Raw genomic sequence first — 20,025 nt, forward strand, 5'->3', positions numbered from 1 at the left:
AAAAAAAAAAAAAAAAAAAAAAAAAAAAAAAAAAAAGGAAAGCCAATCCAAAAACACCATAGAACTAAATAAAAAATAACAGGTAAACCTACTCATTTGTCAAAGAAAAGGATTTTTTCCCTTCCCCTTGAAATATAAGATAATATATGTAAAAGAAGGGACAAGTAATAATTTGAAATTACCTCCTTGCAAAGCAATACGAGTACCACATTGACAGAAAAAGAAACAAACATATTTTTAGCCGACATCTAACTCTTGCCACAAGCAAACATTGAAATAATATTTGCTGTAAAACTTACCTCTGCACTTTTCAGAGATTTCAATAGATTATTTACTGTTTCTGGAAATGCACTGCCCAACATTCTCCCCATTTTTTCATAAAATGCTCCGACACAAGCCACTGCAGCCCTGTAAGAAGTGATAGTTTCACTGGCCATTGTTCAGGTTAATGATAAAATTATACTTTTCTCATTTTCAGAAATTAATTTGCATTTGTCTAGGACACTTTTTAATCCTTAATTTCAACTTTCAAAAACAATTTATCCTTCATAACTGCAACAAATACTATATTTACACCGTATTCCTAGTAAATACTATAGTTATATTCTTGTTAAGAATACAAAAGAATCTATTTATGTACCTAATAAATCATATCCATTCTTTGGGAAGAAATCCAAACTTTTTTTTTGGAGACAAAGTCTCATTCTGTCGCCTAGGCTGGAGTGCAGTAGAATGTTCCTGGCTCACTGCAATCTCCACCTCCTGGGTTCAAGCCATTCTCCTGCCTCAGCCTCCTGAATAACTGGGATTATAGGCATGCACCATCACGCCCCGCTAATTTTGTATATTTAGTAGAGACAGGGTTTCACCATGTTAGCCAGGCTGATCTCGAACTCCCAACCTAAGGTGATCTGCCTGCCTTGGCCTCTCAAAGTGCTGGGATTACAGGCATGAGCCACTGCACCTGGCCCCCAAGGTTTTCTTTTATGAAGACTTTCCAAATTATGTCAATCCTCAACAATTCCTTTTTTCTTTCATTATATATAACAATGTCAATCACTCGTTTTGACAAAATTATATCATTTACTGTGTTGTGATCTGACCATTTTATATGTCTCTATCTTGTCCTGCCAGTGGAAATGTAAACTCCAAAAACAGTGGAAATGTAAACTTCAGAAACTGTGAGCAATGCAGAAGTATATCTCATACATTTGTATTGCTCACACTGTCTGCCTCTTAATTTACAAATAATACTATGCTATTATTTGTAAACCTGTAAAATTTAATCTAAATTACATTAACAGAACACTTGGAAGAATAAATAGTAGCATATTTCCTTTTTTTAAAATTTATTTATTATACTTTAAGTTCTGGGGTACACGTGCAGATCGTGCAGGTTTGTTACATAGGTATACACATGCCATCGTTGTGGTTTGCTGCATCTATTAGCCCATCATCTACACTAGGTATTTCTCCTAATGCTGTCCCTCCCCAATCTCCCCATTCCCTGCTATTCCTCCCCTAGCCCCTACCCTCCAGGCCCTGGTGTGTGATATTCCCCTTCCTGACTCCGTGTGTTCTCATTGTTCAACACCCACTTATGAATGAGAACATGTGGTGTTTGGTTTTCTGTTCTTGTGTCAGTGTGCTGAGAATGATGGTTTCCAGTTTCATCCATGCCTCTGCAAAGAACATGAACTCATCCTTTTTTATGGCTGCATAGTATTCCATGGTGTTTACGTGCCACATCTTTATCCAGCCTATCTTTGATGGGCATTTGGGTTGGTTCCAAGTCTTTGCTGTTGTGAACAGTGCTGCAATAAACATATGTGTCTTTGTGTCTTTATAATTGAATGATTTATAATCCTTTGGATATATGCCCAGTGATGGGATTGCTGGGTCAAATGGTATTTCTATTTCTAGATCCATAGCAGCACATTTCTTCGGAGCAAGAAATGATCCCATTGTCACTCATGTCAGTAGTAAGTGAATAGCTGCAGGTGTAGCTTAAAGGCAAAAGCAGGACACGGTAATTAAGAGCAGATGCTTTGGGGTCTGGCAGATCTGTGCCTAAATCCTGGAAACAACCATCTAACAGTTATGTGTAGTTGGATCTTGGGAGCAGGCAGGTGGTCTACCATGAGGCGAGTCACTCTCGTTCCAAAAAATAAAAATAAATGAAAGCTATGTGATCTGAGCAATTTTCAGGTAAGAGAGGTTAACTAAATTTAGCTCACAATCATACACATAATAAACAGCAGAAGCAGGGAATCAACTTTCACTGCTTCAACTCCATATCTCATGCTTTTTGATACCCTGTAGGCTGATAAGTTAAAAATGACTGACATCACATGCCAGAATACATTGGTGATTTCCTAAATAGGACCCATGAATTCCCTGGAAATACACATGAATGTATAATCAATTCTACTTAACCAGAACTATAAAATTATGTGTGTATTTGCTAAGCGGCAGTGAACTGAATCATCAAAGTATTAACATAGCTTCAAACTTCAAAATAAACTAGAAAGTACTAGTAGTGTCTAATTTCCTCTATAACTTTTGAAGTCTACATCTAACCTAAACAAAACACAAAACCTAATTACAATGTATCCAGGTAGTTACCTAGTGATACCAGGTAACTATCTAAAAGCAGACCTAAAAATTAGCATCCAGGTTCTGAATAATTCTTCCATTTTCTCTTTAAGCTATCACACTGACCATGGACCCTTGAATGCTGACGTTCTAGAGTTGTATCCCTAGCTATCTTCTCTTCTCAAATATACTCCTCCTCCTCAGTAACTTTACTCATATCAAAGGATTCAGCCTGCTCACCAGAACTACATTCCAAACAAATCTCTAAAATCCCAACTAGAATTTCCAACTACCTATTATACACTATCATTTGGATATTGCCATTTGTATTCCAGAATCAGCATGCCTAAAATTGAACTCATTATCTTCCCATCACAACTTGACCCACTTAGAGCTTTCATTGTTAGTAACATGTCTCAGGTTCCACCTACCTGGGGGATTTTATGGTCCACAGTCTCCGATTAAGTTTCCTTGAAAGAAAAAAGAAAATTTCAAGTGCCCCTGTTAAAGTAAGTACTTACAATTTTGTTGGTAAGTAGGCCGCAGTATCATCTTTATTTCTGATAATGTCATTGCATTTATCGAGTGTCTGAAAGACCGTAAAAGTATCCCCAATGCTATAAAGGGCTGCAAGATTTTTAGCTAACAATTTTCGTGTAGGTGGTCCAGGTGAGCTACTTATTAATCCAGTTAATTGTTCGACAAGTTTTTTCTGTTTTTCCTTTACATCGGTCTGTTACAAAAAAATTTTTTAAAGAACATTATTAAAAAAATTTTGTTGCCTTTTAATCAGAATAAAAGTACTTAACACTTAAGGCACTCTGATAATTAAAAATCTATATTACATTAAACATAAACCATGAGAATTTTAAAGATAAGGAAAAGTTCAGTAAGAAATGAGCGATTCTTAGCCGGGCGCAGTGGCTCATGCCTGTAATCCCAGCACTTTGTGAGGCTGAGGCGGGCGGATCACAAGGTTGGGAGGTCAAGACCATCCTGGACAACATGGTGAAACTCCGTCTCTATTAAAAATACAAAAATTAGTTGGGTGTGGTGGCACACGCCTGTAGTTCCAGCTACTTGGGAGGCTGAGGCAGGAGAATCACTTGAACCCAGGAGATGAAGGTTGCAATGAGCCAGGATCACACCACTGCACTCTAGCCTGGTGACAGAGCAAAACTCCATCTCAAAAAAAAAAGAGCCATTTTTTTCCTATATTAAATATTCTCCTTCATTCTCCTCCAAAGCTAAAAGGTTAGCTCCAATAAAAGTGAAAACTCTGATTCAAAAAGTTACAAGATTAACTTACTAAGAAATAAACCAACAATCGAAGGATGCAAACTACTAGATATATTGGATGTATGGATAACTGATGTTGTAGAACTCAGGTTTCCCATGTAAAAGCAAAGTCAGTAGTTCATAAAGTTATAGGTCAGCAAATAGGAAGCACATGCAATAATCCAGATGAGAGATGATTGTGGTAACCGTGGAGATGATAAGTAAATAAACTCTGGATACATTTGTGGATGAAACCAGAGGATTTGCTGGTGAATACAATGAGAAGTTTGAGAAAAAGAGGGAATTCAAAAATGACTCTATGGTTTTCACCCTGAGCAGCTAGACGGATGCAATGGTCATTTCCTGAGATAGAGAACACAGGAGAAAGAGAGGTTTGGGAGGAGAAATCAAGAATTTGGTTTGGGTATGTTAAATCTGGGATGCCACTTAGATAAGAAAGAGGTGGAGTATACATTATCCTGGGAATAATTATTATATAGATGATAGTAAAAATCATACAATTAGATGATATCACTAAAGGAATATGTATAAAAATTTTTTTTAAATGCCCTGAACTGAGGAAGAGTTAAAAAAAAATAGCAGTTAGTGAAATGGGAGAGGAACTAAAACCTAACAGTGTCTTGGGAAGCCACAAACAGGAAGAAACTTCACACAAACTGTGCAAAGCAATAACAATCTTATTTTTTAATTTGGGTGGAGGTGTACAGATATTTATATTATTATGCTTCATAACTTAGAAATGTTTTATATACTCTTGTATTTATCAATTTTGCAACAAAATTAAAAATGTTTAAAGTGTTTCAAGGTGAAAGATGGAGATGGATCAAATAAGACAGAATACTGACCACTGTTTTGGGCAATCTGTAATCAGTGATGGTTGGACAAGAGCTGTTTCAGTGGAGCGGAAGTAACAAAAGCCCAGTTGTAGGGGATTTAAGAGAAAACAGAAACTTTTAGTTAAAGATTACAAGTGAATCCATGCATTAACTGTTTCTATAGAAACTCCGTTAAAACCATACTAAAGGGTAACAACAACAACAACAAAGCACAAATCCAAAGGGTAAAGAAAACAGGAAAAAGAATCAACACAATATTTGGAAAACAAGTATTTCCAACGGAGAAAGCTGAGAAATGACCTACCTTACAACACAGGACCCCCTAAGAAATTATGGGTTTTTTTTTACGCCCTAGGTGCTTTGGAGGTGGGAGTGAAGTTGGACCTTGAGATAGAGGGAATGGTTGACAGTCTAAGAAGTAGTAAGATTCCTCTACTCCATTCTGGAAGAAGACTGAAAGCATATTCTCTGGGAAGAGTGAAATATTGTATGTCTGGACTAGGAGAGCCCAGGCACGGTTGCGGTCTGGGAAAACAGCACTGAAAATGGGGAGATGCAGTGAAAGTTCACATCTCAATGTTAATGTACCCAGTCTTCTCCCACAATTCCAAGAATGTGGGCAGCTAGCCATATACTCTTCAGACACAAAAGCAGAAAAGTATCTTTTGGGGAATGACTAGCCTGCAGAAAGCTAAAATACTAAGGTCACGAATCAGCCCCGCCTACAGTGATGTCCAGTTTAAGAGACTGGTCCTGCCAAGACAAGTTTTTACTACTCATTTTTAAACTTGAGCGGGCAGCCAAAGATCATCAGACATTTGAGGAAAGCATCTACATTTTTTTTTAACTTTTTTGAGATGGATCTTGCTCTGTCGCCAGGCTGGAGTGCAGTGGCACAATTTCGGCTCACTGCAACCTCCACCTCCTGGGTTCAAGCAATTCTCTCACCTTAGCCTTCTGAGTAGCTGGGACTACAGGCCTTCGCAACTACGCTCAGCTAGTATTTGCATTTTCAGTAGAGAAGTGGTTTCATCATGTTGGCCAGGACAGTCTAGATCTCTTGACCTTGTGATTTGCCCACCTTAGCCTCCCAAAGCGCTGGGATTACAGGTGTGACCCACCATGCCTGCCTTTTCTTTTTTTTGGAGAGGGAGTTTCACTCCTGTTGCCCAGGCTGGAGTGCAACAGCGCTATCTAGGCTTCCTGCAACTTCCATCTCCTGGGTTCAAGCGATTCTCCTGCCACAGCCCTCCAAGTTGCCGGTATCACAGGCGCCCCCCACCACACCTGGCTAATTTTTGTATTTTTAGTAGAGACGAGGTTTCACTATGTTGACCAGGCCGGTCTCGAACTCCTGACCTAAGGTGATCCGCCCGCCTCAGCTTCCCAAAGAGCCAGCATTACAGGCATGAACTACTACTAGGCCCGGCTGCATCTACATTTAAAGACATAAATATAAAAGACACAGACAATAAAAAGCAAGTTGAATCAAGGTTACACAGGAAGAAAACAAAGAAAAAAGTCTGCTATTAACTCCTCAGAGAGATAAGTGAAGATACTGGGATTGTTAGGCAGCACAGAGAGACCACTTGCAATTGGTGATGATAAATTTAAAGTGACACATCACATAGTCATGTTTTTCTCAGTTACAATGAGCTACCCAGGTAGAGACATAAAGTAGATAGGCAATGAGCTGCATTTAAACGAAGCATTGCCACTAAACGGAAACGGAATAGACCAGCAATTCCCATTAGCGTAATATTCTCAAGTTCCATAAGTTACCCACAAACCTTCCAAAACATAACGTGTGTTTTCTTACGAATCATGAACACATAATCTCTTTACGTTAATGCAACTGGGAAAAAAAGAAAAGCAATACCATACCTTGTTGGCGGCAACCAAGACTTTGTCAAGAAATCGCAACCATTCAAAGATAAAAACTGGCCTTTTTGCTTCGGTGATTTGAGCCAAAGCTTCTTCATTTAGCAATAAACTGTGGGCCAACTCCATTACTGAAGTTTTAAATTCACACCTTAAATTAACAGAGTAAAAAATAAATATTTTTTAATGTCAAAAGTCAAGCTTAATGAATATATCCACTAAGAAAAGTATTACTCTCATTTCACTTGGGGAAAACACAACTTCTTTGAGGCAAAACCGGAGAACATACTTTTAAAGGACAAAAATGCTAACAAAAACAAAAGAAAACTGCTTGATAAGGAAGAATGAATCATGAGGTGAAAGGAAAATTAAATATTGCAATAAAAAGGCATTACTCTAGAAGAAATATGCCCAGCAACACATATGTCATTTACCCGTTCTATAAAGGAGAAAACTGAGGCACTAAGATTAAACACCCCGGTCGGGCCTGACAACCATCCTCTTCTTTTTCTCGTCCACTGCTCGGTATATCGCACCTTTACCCACCCGCGCGGCACCTGACCGGGGGACCGAGGTCAAAACACCCAGCACAGACATCCCGAACCGCAGGTCTCCAAGACTTTTTCTACTGGGATGGGTGGGGCAGCCAAGTCCCGGCGGCCGAAGCGTCAGTGACAATCCCTGGCGGTCCGGGATCGCGCGCTCAGGATCTGGCTTCACCCGGCTACTCCAAGAACCGCAGCACCGGACCGTGGAAAACGCAAGAGGCCGCCGCAAGCCTCCGTGGGGTTCCGCAGGCTGTCAATCGCAAGAGGCGGCGACTCGGAACCGAGCACGGAGCCAGAAAAGCGAAAACGTTCCTTACAAGCTCAAATTTCCTCCCCACCCCTCTGAAAATGTAGGTGGGACAGGAATGCGTGCGTGTCACCGTGCATGCTTCGGCCTCACCTCCTAGTCTAAAAGAGCCGATCAGTAGAGCCCGCAGAGCAAGGGCAGCCACCAGGAGACCCGGATACCCCGCCTCCCGCACTCCGGCCGGCAGGAAACAAGGAAAAAGCGCGTGCGCAGAAAGCTGGTCTTGCGCAAGCGCAGTCACCACGTCCTCCTAGCCCCGTCTACCGCCAAGTTTCCAATTCAGTCTGCGCTCGGAAACTGGTGGGAGCCGAGGCCCGGAAGTCCGACGCTGGTCCGTGGGCGCCTGCGCAGCGCGCGCTCCCGGGAGCTGAACCAGGGCGAGCACAGAGCTGTCAGGTAAGGGTCTGGGGACAACCGGTAGAAAGATAAAACACAGCGTGCGCTGGCTGTGACTACCCTGCGATACCATCAGCCACTTTTCCATCCGTGGGTGATTGCGTTTGTGGGACGTTTGCAGCCAGGAGGAACGCGTGAGGGAAGGAATCAGCGGTTCCTGAGCGGAGTGTTGAGAGCGAGATGTTTCTTGTCACATTTCTACTGTAGACCTAAATACTTAGTCCACCTCTCCACTTATATATATGTAATGGGACTCTCAATATGTCTGAAACAGCACTCATGTTTCCCGGCTACCCCCGCTAAAAAATACAAAAACAAACCTACTCCTACAGTCTTCCCACTTCCCCAAAAATGTTAACTCCATTCTTCCATGTATTCAGGGCAAAAATTTAGCATTATCTTGACATCGTTCTTTACATACTACCTACAACATCAGCAAGTCCTGTAAGCTCTACCTTCAAGTATACCCCAAATGCGACCACTTCCATTGCTATCACTCTGTTCCAAGCCTCTGTCATCTCTGCCGGGATACCGCCTGTGAAATTTATGCTTCATGTTTGATGGACATGGATAATGCTAAAGTACATTTTACCAATAGAAAGAGAGCTTTAAAAGCAACCTGTAACCACATTCAGATGTGCCTGGCACTTTAAAGTTAAATAGGTCTCTTAAAAACAATGTAATCCTATTTGCAGTAGCAAGACACTATGACTTGGATCCTTTGTGGTTTTGAAATGGTCATTTAGCCATACTGAGACTTCATTTGTCCAACAGGAAAAACTATTCCTACCTTGTAGAGTTGTTAGTGGTGGTTAAATGTAATAAAAATGTGTGATATACTGGGTAAATGTTAAACCATTATGTTTGACTCACAATAATTTATTAAGCTATACATTTGTCTTATGTGTTTTCTGTACTTAGACTTATTTAAAAAGTGTTTAAAAATGACATGTTGACAGGAGAAAGTTACTACAAAATCACAAATGTTAAAGACCCTTCTTGTCTTCAATGTAGCTGGACGGTTACTAAGAATTTATATTTGAGATGCAGTGGTAGGGAGGGAGGGTATAGGGGACTTGTCTTTGTGTTTAACACAAGATATACACTATCTAGTTGAGACGATAAACATTAAAAATATTAAAAATCAGGCCACGTTTGGTGGCTCAAGCCTGTAATCCCAGCACTTTGGGAGATCGAGCGAGACAGGTGGATCACTTGAGGCCAAGAGTTTGAGACCAGCCTAGCCAACATGGCAAAACCCTGTCTCTACTAAAAACACAAAAATTAGCTGGGTGTGGTGGTGCATGTCTGTAATCCCAGCTACTCGGAGGCTGAGGCACAAGAATTGCTTGAACCCAGCAGGCAGAGGTTGCAGTGAGCCAAGATCACGCCACTGCACTCCAGTCTGGGCAACAGAGTGAGACTCTCTTCCCACCCCAAATTAAAAATTAGTACAATAATTCTTTTTTTGTCCTTTTTTCATCCAGTGTAATTGTCTAGACTCTTGGTTGCAGTTCGCAGAACCCCTACTTAAGCAAGCTTAAGTAATGCAGAAATGTATTAATCCGTGCAATGGGGTAGAATGCTTACTTGCAGCATCAAAGAATCCACAGCCTTGGAAACTAGGCTCATTTTCTCTATCTAGGTTCATTCCTCAGACAAGTTCCCTTCATATGGTCAAGAAGATGGCCATCCACAGCCCAGCTTTACATACTCCCAGTTCAGAAACACCCATGAAGGATTTCTTTCCCACACAACTCATATATTCATATAATGTAAGGAAAGAGTTGGTTATTTGCCTCGTTGGGTCATCCCCTCCCCTCTTCCTGGACATTGGGTACTATAATTGACAATCTCTGTGCCCAAGGGAATCTGGGATACTGACATTGCCATCCTCCACTAGAACCACATGAAGGGCAGAGGGTTGGGTTCCCAAAGGAAAAGATGGTAGGCAGAAAAAAACAGTATATGTGCACCACAAGTGACTATACTTTTGTCTTCAGTAACTGAACTAGCAACATTGACATTGTCTGGGAACTTGTTAGAAATGCAAAACCTCAGGTTCCAGCCCCAGAATCAGAGTCTGCATTTTAAGAAGATCTTGGTGCAATTTGTATACACAATAAAGTTTGAGAAGTATTTTTATAGATAATTACTTTAACCTTTAAGGGCCGATAATTACATGGTTTTAACTATTTTGGATAGAAACTGTCCCTCAAAATATTTCCATGTAAGCGAGGTGTTAACTATATCAAGTTCCAAGTGAGCAGCTTGAACATAAAGTACTGTAGAGAAAGGCCTGGAGTGGTCAGGACAGATTTCTGAAAGGAGGGTGGCCTGGGCCTACAGGGAAGAAATGTCTGTGCTGAGTTCAGAGGGCAGTGAGAAGTAATGTGGCTTCAGTAATGAATCCTTAGGGACAGTTGTGTTAGATTATGAAGGATAGTAGCTCATGCTTTGCAAAAGTGACTGGTCCCCCATTGCCTACAGGGTCAGGTTTACTGACGGATTTGAAACAGGCTAGTAACCTGACCTGACTTGTATTTAAAAACAAATGAGCAAATAAAACAAAAATATCTCTGGATGGGGTCCAGAGTACAGATTGCAAGAGGAGAAGCCAAAGGCAAGGAGACCAACTTAGAAGCTGGTTAAGAAGCTGTTATACGCCAGGTGTGGTGGCTCACACCTGTAATCCCAGCACTTTGGGAGGCTGAGGTGGGTGGATCTCTTGAGGTCAGGAGTTCGAGACCAGCCTGGCCAACATGGTGAAACCCCATCTTAAGAAAAAAAAAGAAGAACCTGTTGTAATAGTTCAGGTGAGAAAAAAAAAAAAATGCCTCAGCTAAAACAGTGGTCAAAACTGAAGAAAAAATGTCTGTGAGGAGTTTTATGGAGGAAGACTTGACAGAGGTTCATAAGAGGTCAGGAAGAAGGAGATAATGATGACATAATTATGGAAATACAGGGGATGTAGAAGGCTGGGGAAGGGGGGAGGAAATGAGTTGTTTAGATTGTTGAGTTTGAAGTGTCCACAGATAAAGATGTCCAGAGGGCACTTGAATATGTAGTAGAGCTCTAGAGACAGCTCATGGCTGCAGGAAGGTTTATGTCCATATTGGTAAACTTAAAAAAAAAAAGTAATTATTACTTTATTTGTAGATACTATAGCCATATGAAGTTGAACATGGCAGAAGAAGAGGACTATATGTCTGATTCCTTCATTAATGTCCAGTAAGTAAATGTGCACACCCAATGTAATGATATGTATAAGATATGTAGATATTAAGCAGTGACATTTATTCTATTTTATTTTATTTTTTTTGAGGCAGGGTCTCACTCTGTCAGCCAGGCTGGATGCAGTGGCACAATCACAGCTCACTGCAGCCTCAAACTCTCCAGGCTCAGGAGATTCTCCCATCTTGGCCTCCTAAATAGTTGGGACTGCAGGCCTGCACCATCATGCTTGGCTAATTCTACTTTTTTATTATTTGTAGAGACAAGGTCTCACTATGTTGCCAAGGCTGGTTTCCAGCTCCTGGGCTCAAGTGATCCTCCGGCTTTGGCCTCCCAAAGTGCTAGGATTACAGGTATGAGCCATTGTGCCAAGCCTGACGATGATTTTAAATGTGAAGTTGGAAAGTCAGCCTTCTTGCTTTATAGAAATACCTCCTATGTCTCCATGCAAAGATACTAGGAGCCACTTCCTCCTTTTAATGCCAACCATTTTATTTTTGCCCTTGATCCTTTTTATTGCCTTCTTCCAAGGAAATTTACTCCTTTTCCTTTATTTCATCTTATTGTCTCTTCTAGCTACTATTCAACTTTGTTCTTTATTATTGCCAACATCCTAGAAAAATAGTAAGTCTAAACCTACTATATCTGATTTCTTCAACTTTGTGCTTTATTTTCCTATAATCTGGCACAAGTCTTCATCATTTCTACTAAAACAGCCATTCTTGGAGGTCACTGATTATGCTCTAATATCATAGTCACAAAGATGATCATAAAGGTAGTGCCGAAATATTAACTGTTGTCAGGTGAGTTAAGGACAGAGTTATGAAAAAACTTGGCTAGGTATGGTGGCTCATGCCTGTAATCCCAGCACTTTGGGGGGCCAAGGCAGGTGGATCATCTGGACTCAGGAGTTCAAGACCAGCCTGGCTGACATGGCAAAACCCCGTCTCTACTAAAAATACAAAAAATAGCCAGAACGCAGTGGCGAGCACCTGTAATCCCAGTTATTCAGGAGGCTGAGGCAGGAGAATCAGTTGAACCCAGGAGGCGGAAGTTGCAGTGAGCTGAGATCATGCTATTGCACTCCAGCCTAGGCAACAAGAGCAAAACTCTATCTCAGAAAAAAAAAAAAAAGAGAGAGAGAGAGAGAGAGACAAAACTTTATGGGTTCATCTAAAATGACCTTTTCCCTTATGCAGAGAAGATATCAGACCAGGATTGCCAATGCTAAGGCAAATCCGAGAAGCCCGTCGAAAAGAAGAAAAGCAACAGGAAGCTAATTTGAAAAACAGGCAGAAGAGTTTAAAAGAAGAAGAACAAGAAAGACGTGACATTGGGTTGAAGAATGCACTAGGCTGTGAAAACAAAGGGTTTGCCTTGCTCCAAAAGATGGGCTACAAAAGTGGACAGGCACTTGGCAAGAGTGGTAAGTCACATGTGGAAATAGGTGTTTCTTACCACCCGATTGTGACTTACGGATGAGGACCAAAGCTAATGCTTTAATCTTTATCTACACAGAAATTAAAACAACTTAGGCTTTTTACTCTCTTACATATTAGCAAGCCTTGTGGAGAACTTCCGTATTCCCATATCCATTTTAGATACCACATGTGCCATCATGAGCTACTTATCAACCCAGCTTAGCCTTGAAGGCACTAACAACCTGGATGGATGTGGCTTATAACAGAAGCAGCAAAGAATAGTGATAAGTGATAGGTTGAGAAGTGCAATGGCTAAAGACATTGAAACAACACTGAGGATGATGGCAAGACTTTCCCTGCTTGCTCTATACCTGTGGCAGCCACCTGAGTGACCATCCAGTTGGAGAGGCTCAATTCTCACCTCTCTTTTTAGGAAGTGAAACTGCTTATTAAGATAGAGAGGCTGTATATTTATAGTAACTTCTGTCAACAGTTTTTCTTTCCTTTATTGTAATTTCTTTGCTTTCACTTAAGGCAGTCAACCTCTTACACCAATAACATCAGTGTTGTTCCTTCTTAAAACTCCACCTTCAGGTGGCATAGGAGGCTGTGATTCAGCCTTTTTGAAGACTAGGTATTTGAAGACAAGGGAGGTAATTGATTATATGTAGAATACTGGTGTTCAGATTTCAGTTTTGAATATTATTGAAAAAGGAGGGATATGTATGAGCATTGTAAAGTTGCATGCTTACAGTGTCCTGTAGTTTGAGGAAAATTTTCTAAAGTAGTTTGTATTTCATTCTCTTTTAGGGGGTGGTATTGTTGAACCAATTCCTCTCAATATCAAAACAGGTATGTCACTATTTTGGAGCATATTTGCCAGTAATAATAATGTATGCTTAGATCTACCACATATATTTACTCAATAAATACTTTTTTTTAATGATGGTACTGTTACAGTTCTTATCATAGGAAGCCCTTAGTAAAATTTTATTAAACTTCTAAGCTTCCTCAACCAGAAAAAAAATAAGTTTTAATGAGTATAAAATAAAATGTAAACCACACAAATGTGGGAAGGACAAATCATTATAACCATTGAACGTGCAATACTGCTTTTCTCCATTGAAATGTCTTAAAAGTGTTTTGTTTTGGGAGGCTGATGCAGAAGGATTGCTTAAAGCCAGGAGTTTGAGACCAGCCTGGGCAACATAGCAAGACCTCGTTTCTACACAAAATTTTTAAAATTAGACAGGTGTAGTGGCACGCATCTGTAGTCCTATCTTCTTAGGAGGCTCAGGCAGGATGGTTCCTGGAGCCCATGAGTTCAGGGTTACAGTGAACCGTAGTTTTGCCACTGCATACCAGCCTATGTTAAAAAAAAAAGAAAGAAAGAAAAGAAAAGTTTTCTGAGACAGATTTACGCACCAAATGTTTTGCTTAATACATTGGATGATTTTAAGAGAAAAAGATGCATTTTATTAATCATATTTAAATAAAAGTGTAACAGCTAATACCATTTTTCTGATTTGAAAAGTTGTGTATAGTATTACTGTCTTATAAGATGAGATTAATAATCTTTGTAAAAATCAGATTATGTGTTTGGGCTTAAAAAAACTAATGTTTTCTCCTATTAGTGTATTCAAATGATTTGTGAGTGATAGTACTCAAATGAGAATTGCATTTAATTTGTAAATAGTTAAATTGTCATGTTTGGAAGCAAAAGTCAGTATGTTTCTCATCAGAATTTTCTGTTTGAATAGGGAAAAGTGGCATTGGTCACGAGGCATCATTAAAACGGAAAGCAGAGGAAAAATTAGAAAGCTACAGAAAAAAGATTCACATGAAAAACCAAGCTGAAGAAAAAGCTGCAGAACAGTTTCGGTAAAGCTGTATTTTTTTAACTGATGTTGGTTTTGTTTCCTTTGTTGTGGTACATTCTCTGGTACTTGGGCATATAAAATGGTTAAAGAGAATCTAGACCTTTAGTGTATAATTTTTTCTTTCAATTAGACTGCGACTTAAAAATAAGCAAGATGAAATGAAGCTAGAAGGAGATCTCAGAAGAAGCCAGCGAGCCTGTCAACAATTGGATGCCCAGAAAGTAAGCCTTTTACCAGCTTTCTGTTTAGTAAGGTGTTTTAGCACCCACTGTGAGTTCCCATATATTTTTATATTTAAAAAAAAACAAAAAACTAAGAACACCAAGCCTGGTTTATTTACTCATTAAAGCTTTCATGTAATGTGCACTTCTGAACTGGGATAACTGATATAAAAATGGCTTATTTACTACAGTAACCTGAGTTGTCTATGAAACTCTGGTTTTAAATGGTTTTATTTAAACCATTTAAAACAAAATGGTTTAAATAAAATTTTACATTTAATTGTTCTCTGCTTATTTGAATATCAACTACAACTAGTATGTGCAGAAATTCTATTCTTTATAATATTTGATTAACAAGAATAGCCTATTTTCAGTTCCTGTTCAGTATCTAATACGTGTCTTAACTATTAAAATCAGGTGGGCCTGGCATGACGGCTCAAGCCCGTAATCCAAGCACTTTGGGAAGCAAAATCAGGATGATTGTTTCAGCCTAGGAGTTCGAAACCAGCCTAGATAACATGGCAAGACTCCATCTCTACAAAAAATTTTAAAATTAGCTGGGTGTAGTGGCACATACCTGTAGTCCCAGCTACCCAGGAGGCTGAAGTGGGAGAATCACTTGAGCCCAGAAGGTTGAGGGCTGCATTGCACCATGTTCGTGCCACTGCACTGCAGCCTAGGCAACAGAGTGAGACCCTGTCTCAAAAATAAAATCAAGGTGGAAAGCTATCTAGTTCAAATTTGAATGGTTTTTAAAAAATTCTATTTCTGGCTGGGCATGGTGGCTCATGTCTGTAATCTCAGCACTTTGCAAGGACAAGGCGGTAGGATTGCTTGAGTCCAGGAGTTTGTGACCAGCCTGGATAACATAGCAAGTCCCCATCTCTACCAAAAAAAAAATAATAAATTAAATAAGTAAATAAATTCTATCTTTGCTTTTGTCTTAGGGGTTCAAATACTATAAAAATAAAATGACTTCATTTGAAGTCTCAAAAAAGTTTGTAAAATTTCCCTCATGTATAGATTACTGGAAGCAATCTCTTACTTTCCTGTTCTTACGTATTACTTTACTTTGAATCTATTTCATGGCACTTATGATTTTGTAGCATGTATGTATTATTTTGTACCCATAGCCTATCTTTCCTGCTAGACTGTCAGGAGGAACTTAGAGATAATTGAACAATTCTAATTAGACTTTGCATCCCTATAGTTCACGGTACAATGTTTTTACTTTCATTTTATGAGACGGAGTCTTGCTCTGTCACCAGGCTGGTGTGCAGTGCCGTGATCTCGGCTCACTGCAAACCACCACCTCCTGGGTTCAAGCAATTCTCTCGCCTCAGCCTCCTGAGTAGCTGGGACTACAGGCACGCACCACCATGCCGAGCTAATTGTTGTGTTTTTAGTAGAGACAGTGTGGGTTTCACCATGTTGGCCAGGATGGTCTTGATCTCTTGACCTCATGATCTGCCTGCCTAGGCCTCCAAAAGTGCTGGGATTATAGGGATAAGCCACCATGCCCGGCCAATGTTCTTACTCTTAAAGCCACACTCAGTGAATTCGTATGGAAAGAATGAATTCATGTTGACAGGAACATATTTGTCATGCTCTTATGTTTAGTATGTTTAATTGACAATAACTGTATTTTTAGAATATTCAGGTTCCCAGGGAAGCATGGTACTGGTTGCGGCTTGAAGAGGAGACTGAAGAAGATGAAGAAGAAAAAGAAGAGGATGAAGATGAATATAAGAGTGAAGATTTAAGTGTAAGCTTTTGCACCATTTCCTTCATAGGATGTCTCAGCCTTGGCACCATTAATCTGTGGTAATCTGTTGTTGTGGGGAGCTCTCCTGTGCATTGTAAGATGTTTAGCAGCATCTCTGGCCTCTGCCCACCAGATACCTGTTTCACTTTTGCTTATGGCAACCAAAACTCTCTCTAGACATTACTAAATGTCCCCTGAGCGGAAAAATAACCCCTGGTTGAGAGTACTGCATTGCAGGATTATTTTATTAACCACAAATTAAAACTTATATATAAATTTTCCCTTTAGCTTCCATTTGTCCTCTCATTTCAGCTTCAGTTTGGTTGATGAATTAGCAACAAATGTAAATTATTTTAATTTATACTTTATTTCCTGCGAAACTTCTAGAAGTGATTCTAATAGGTACTTTTCTTTCTTGCTCATAAACAAAAAAAAAAAACACAATCAAAAGGAACTGGAGGCCAGGCACAGTGGCTCACACTTATAATCCCAATAAAGGCCTGTGGATCACTTGAGGTCAGGAGTTCAAGACCAGCCTGGCCAACATGGTGGTGTATTTTAGTCTCTACTCAAAATACCAAAATTAGCCATGCATCATGGTGGGCATCCAGTAATCCCAGCTACTTGGGAGGCTGAGGCAGGAGGATCACTTGAGCCTGGGAGGCAGAGGTTGCAAGCTGAGATCATGCCACTGCCCTCCAGACTACGTGATAGAGTGAGACCCTGTCTCAAAAAAAAAAAAAGGAAATTGAGATTATTTAAGAAGAGAAGATACACATCTGTGGTTACTTGAGTATAATAATTTTGTAGAAAACATTTACAATTTGAAAAACCTATATTCCACTTAATTGGGAGACCATTGATGAGAACTTTTATGGCAAAAGGAGGCAATATTCACCTTCACCTTCTCTGGGAGAATTAGATGCCTTGAAAGTAGAAAAGGCCTTTAAAGGATGCTGATTATAATTAGGCCACCCAAAAACTATTTTCTCAATGTTAACAAGTAGTCTTTATTGTGTCTGGCAGAATCGTGAGAATCTTAGGGTGGCTAGTGAACTGGAACACATTTGAATATATCACTTCTGCCCTTGGCATTTCTAATAACTATTCCAGAGTATAGCAGGCTTGGGCTAATTCAGCATGATCTAAGAGCCAGAAAACCAAGGTTCTGTTCAATGTAAAGTATTAATGTGCTTGTATCCTATATGTAGGTACTGGAAAAATTACAAATATTGACTAGTTATTTAAGAGAAGAACATCTGTATTGTATTTGGTGTGGAACAGCCTATGAAGGTAAGTAAATGCTTTATACTTTTAAAAAATACTGAATATGAATGCTCTCCGATTTGTAGTTAAAGTAATTTCCCAGCAACAATGGAAATTTCTTTTCTTTTCTTTTCTTTTTTTTTTTTTTTTTGAGACAGAGTTTCGCTCTTGTTGCCCAGGCTGGAGTGCAATGGTGCAATCTTGGCTCACTGCAACCACTGCCTCTCAGGTTCAAGCAATTCTCCTGCCTCAGCCTCCCAAGTAATGGGTTTACAGGCATGCACCACCACGCCTGGCTAATTTTGTATTTTTAGTAGAGACGGGGTTTCTCCATGTTGGTCAGCTGGTCTTGAACTCACAACCTCAGGTGATCTGCCTGCCTTGGCCTCCCAAAGTGCTGGGATTACAGGCATGAGCCACCACACCTGGCTGGAAATTTCTTTTTTTTTTTTTTTTTTGAGATGGAATTTCACTCTTGTTGCCCAGGCTGGAGTGCAATGGTGCAATCTTGGCTCATTGCAAACTCAGCCTCCCGGGTTCAAGTGAGTCTCCTGCCTCAGCCTCCCAAGTAGCTGGGATTATAGGCATGTGCCACCATGCTCGGCTATGCATTTTTAGTAGAGATGGGGTTTTACCGTGTTGGTCAGGCTGGTCTTGAACTCCTGACCTCAGGTGATCCATCCATCTCGGCCCCCCAGAGTGCTGGGATTACAGGTGTGAGCCACCACAGCCAGCCAGCCAGAAATTTCTTACTCTATTCAAATGGCAATGTGGGACCAATGTCTTAAATAGTGGCTATAGAAATAATTGAGGCTTTATTAAAATTGCATTTAACTTGTCAGAAACTGAATGTGCGAAAGGGAATTTTTCAGTGTTTTGTTTCAAAAGAAACAATTTTAGAATAACCTGAGGATAATGAATTTTTTTGTGCTTTATTTTTAAAGTTTCTTTGGCTACAGATATTTGAAATATATTAAATTTTTAGAGCTAATTTTTATATAGTTGGATAGAATATTACCCCTAAACCATAAAAATCAGATATGTTGAAAGCCATCCCTTTTTTTTTTTTCATTGTAAGAATAGAAATGGTTTACACTTACCAGGTAAGTTTGAAGGAGAGCCAAATGTTTCTCCTTCAAACACATTTGCCCAACTACCTTTGCTAACTTGTATTTAAGAACTTTGTAATTGAGAGTGAATAATTTTTGGTTATTGTTGTTTTTATCTTTTCTGGTTTGTTTAGCAGAATAAGTAGCAAACACAGCAGATCAAAACATGCATGTTATAGTAAAATAGTGTTCTAGAATAGTTTACTATAGAAGTTGCATTAATCTTTCATTTCCCTAACATAACTTACAGATAAAGAAGACCTATCTTCAAATTGTCCAGGACCAACTTCTGCAGATCATGACTAAGCTCATTCCCAATAAAGTGGAAACTTGAAAAATGTTGTTATTTCCTAGGGATAGACAGTTCAGCAGTTAGAAATCCCGCATTTTTTATGCCAGTAAAGAAAGAGGGACTTTATATAATGTTTTGTTCTTTTTGTACTTTAGAATATGAGTGTTCACTGACTTGAAAAAAATAATGCAATGCCATTTCAGAACACAAGTATCATAGAGATGGACAGTTACAATTTATTGCTGTATTTTGATACCTGAGCGGTTGAAGGACCAACAGGTAACTCTCTTATTCCCCTTTCACTTTGGAACAAATTGAGAAATAAGAAATGGGAGTCAGGAAAAGAAAAATATCTACTTTATCAGTGAATAAGCTGAAATAGAGAAGAAGATTGACTTTTTCTCCAGTCAGACACTCATATTTCTCCGTGATTGGAGAGAATGGTGGGCCTCTGCCTTGTTGGGGCAGAGCCCATCTTTGCATTCTGAGTCCAGTTAGCTTTCAAGGTCAGGGAAACCATCAGGGGCTGGACCACACATGCTCAGTTCTTTCTAGTATCTCCCATAGGATAAGACAGTTCTCTGTTGGGAAGCAATGAATGAGAGTTCAGAGCTTTTTCCTACACTTTTCACTTTGAAGGAGGAAAGAGAAGTTCCCTTGCCTCCATCCAAGCATGAAGAGGAGGGGGAAAGTATTCCCCTGAATAAGACTGATGTCAGAGGCAATGTTCCATCAGAACTACTAAATCCTAATCCATTTTACAGACAAAATAACTGTGATAATTTCTGGTAAAATCATGAGCTTTCATGACAACATCTATATCCATTATATGTGATCTGTTGAAGTTTTGGCTATAGAAACTTAAGAATTGTGAGGAAACTCAAATATCATGTGATCCAAGTACTTACTGAATTTAGAAACCCCTTGATACCATTCCCAGCAGGTGATAATTCAACCTTTGCTTTTATTCTTCCA

The 20,025-nt window shown here is 39.6% G+C and overlaps 2 protein-coding genes across 8 annotated transcripts in view; one reads left to right on the plus strand and one right to left on the minus strand.

Moving 5' to 3' along the window:
• Positions 1 to 7,706, minus strand: part of HEATR5B (HEAT repeat containing 5B) — a 100,698-nt gene extending 92,992 nt beyond the window's left edge. For 4 of the 7 annotated variants that reach the window (XR_004257206.1, XM_032239314.1, XM_032239313.1 and 1 more), the window contains exons 1-4: positions 7,560 to 7,706; positions 6,615 to 6,762; positions 3,117 to 3,328; positions 300 to 408 (exon numbers count right to left, since the gene is read on the minus strand). Coding sequence is in view for 6 of the 7 variants with exons in the window: in XM_032239314.1 (XP_032095205.1) it covers positions 300 to 408; positions 3,117 to 3,328; positions 6,615 to 6,740 (447 nt within the window). In the remaining variant the exon portion in view is untranslated. The other 3 variants (XM_032239312.1, XM_032239311.1, XM_032239310.1) reach the window with 3 other exon arrangements.
• A 7-nt stretch (positions 7,707 to 7,713) lies between these two features.
• Positions 7,714 to 19,389, plus strand: GPATCH11 (G-patch domain containing 11). The gene is made up of 9 exons (XM_032239318.1): positions 7,714 to 7,862; positions 11,022 to 11,093; positions 12,296 to 12,522; positions 13,328 to 13,369; positions 14,278 to 14,398; positions 14,528 to 14,618; positions 16,270 to 16,383; positions 17,595 to 17,676; positions 19,009 to 19,389. Exons 2-9 carry the CDS (start codon positions 11,035 to 11,037, stop codon positions 19,062 to 19,064), a joined length of 792 nt encoding a protein of 263 aa, XP_032095209.1. The 5' UTR covers positions 7,714 to 7,862; positions 11,022 to 11,034; the 3' UTR covers positions 19,065 to 19,389.
• Positions 19,390 to 20,025: the final 636 nt, after the last annotated feature.

Source organism: Sapajus apella, unplaced genomic scaffold, assembly GCF_009761245.1.
Source record: "Sapajus apella isolate SASKATOON/1434 unplaced genomic scaffold, GSC_monkey_1.0 scaffold44, whole genome shotgun sequence".
Taxonomy (NCBI): Eukaryota; Metazoa; Chordata; class Mammalia; order Primates; family Cebidae; genus Sapajus; species Sapajus apella.

Excerpts from the sequence above, each read along its gene's own strand:
- GPATCH11 (XM_032239318.1), top strand. The coding sequence starts at position 11,035 with ATGAAGTTGAACATGGCAGAAGAAGAGGACTATATGTCTGATTCCTTC. Across the intron at positions 14,399-14,527 it reads AAAGCTGCAGAACAGTTTCG|ACTGCGACTTAAAAATAAGC; the intron begins GTAAAGCTGTAT and ends TCTTTCAATTAG. Across the intron at positions 14,619-16,269 it reads AACAATTGGATGCCCAGAAA|AATATTCAGGTTCCCAGGGA; the intron begins GTAAGCCTTTTA and ends CTGTATTTTTAG.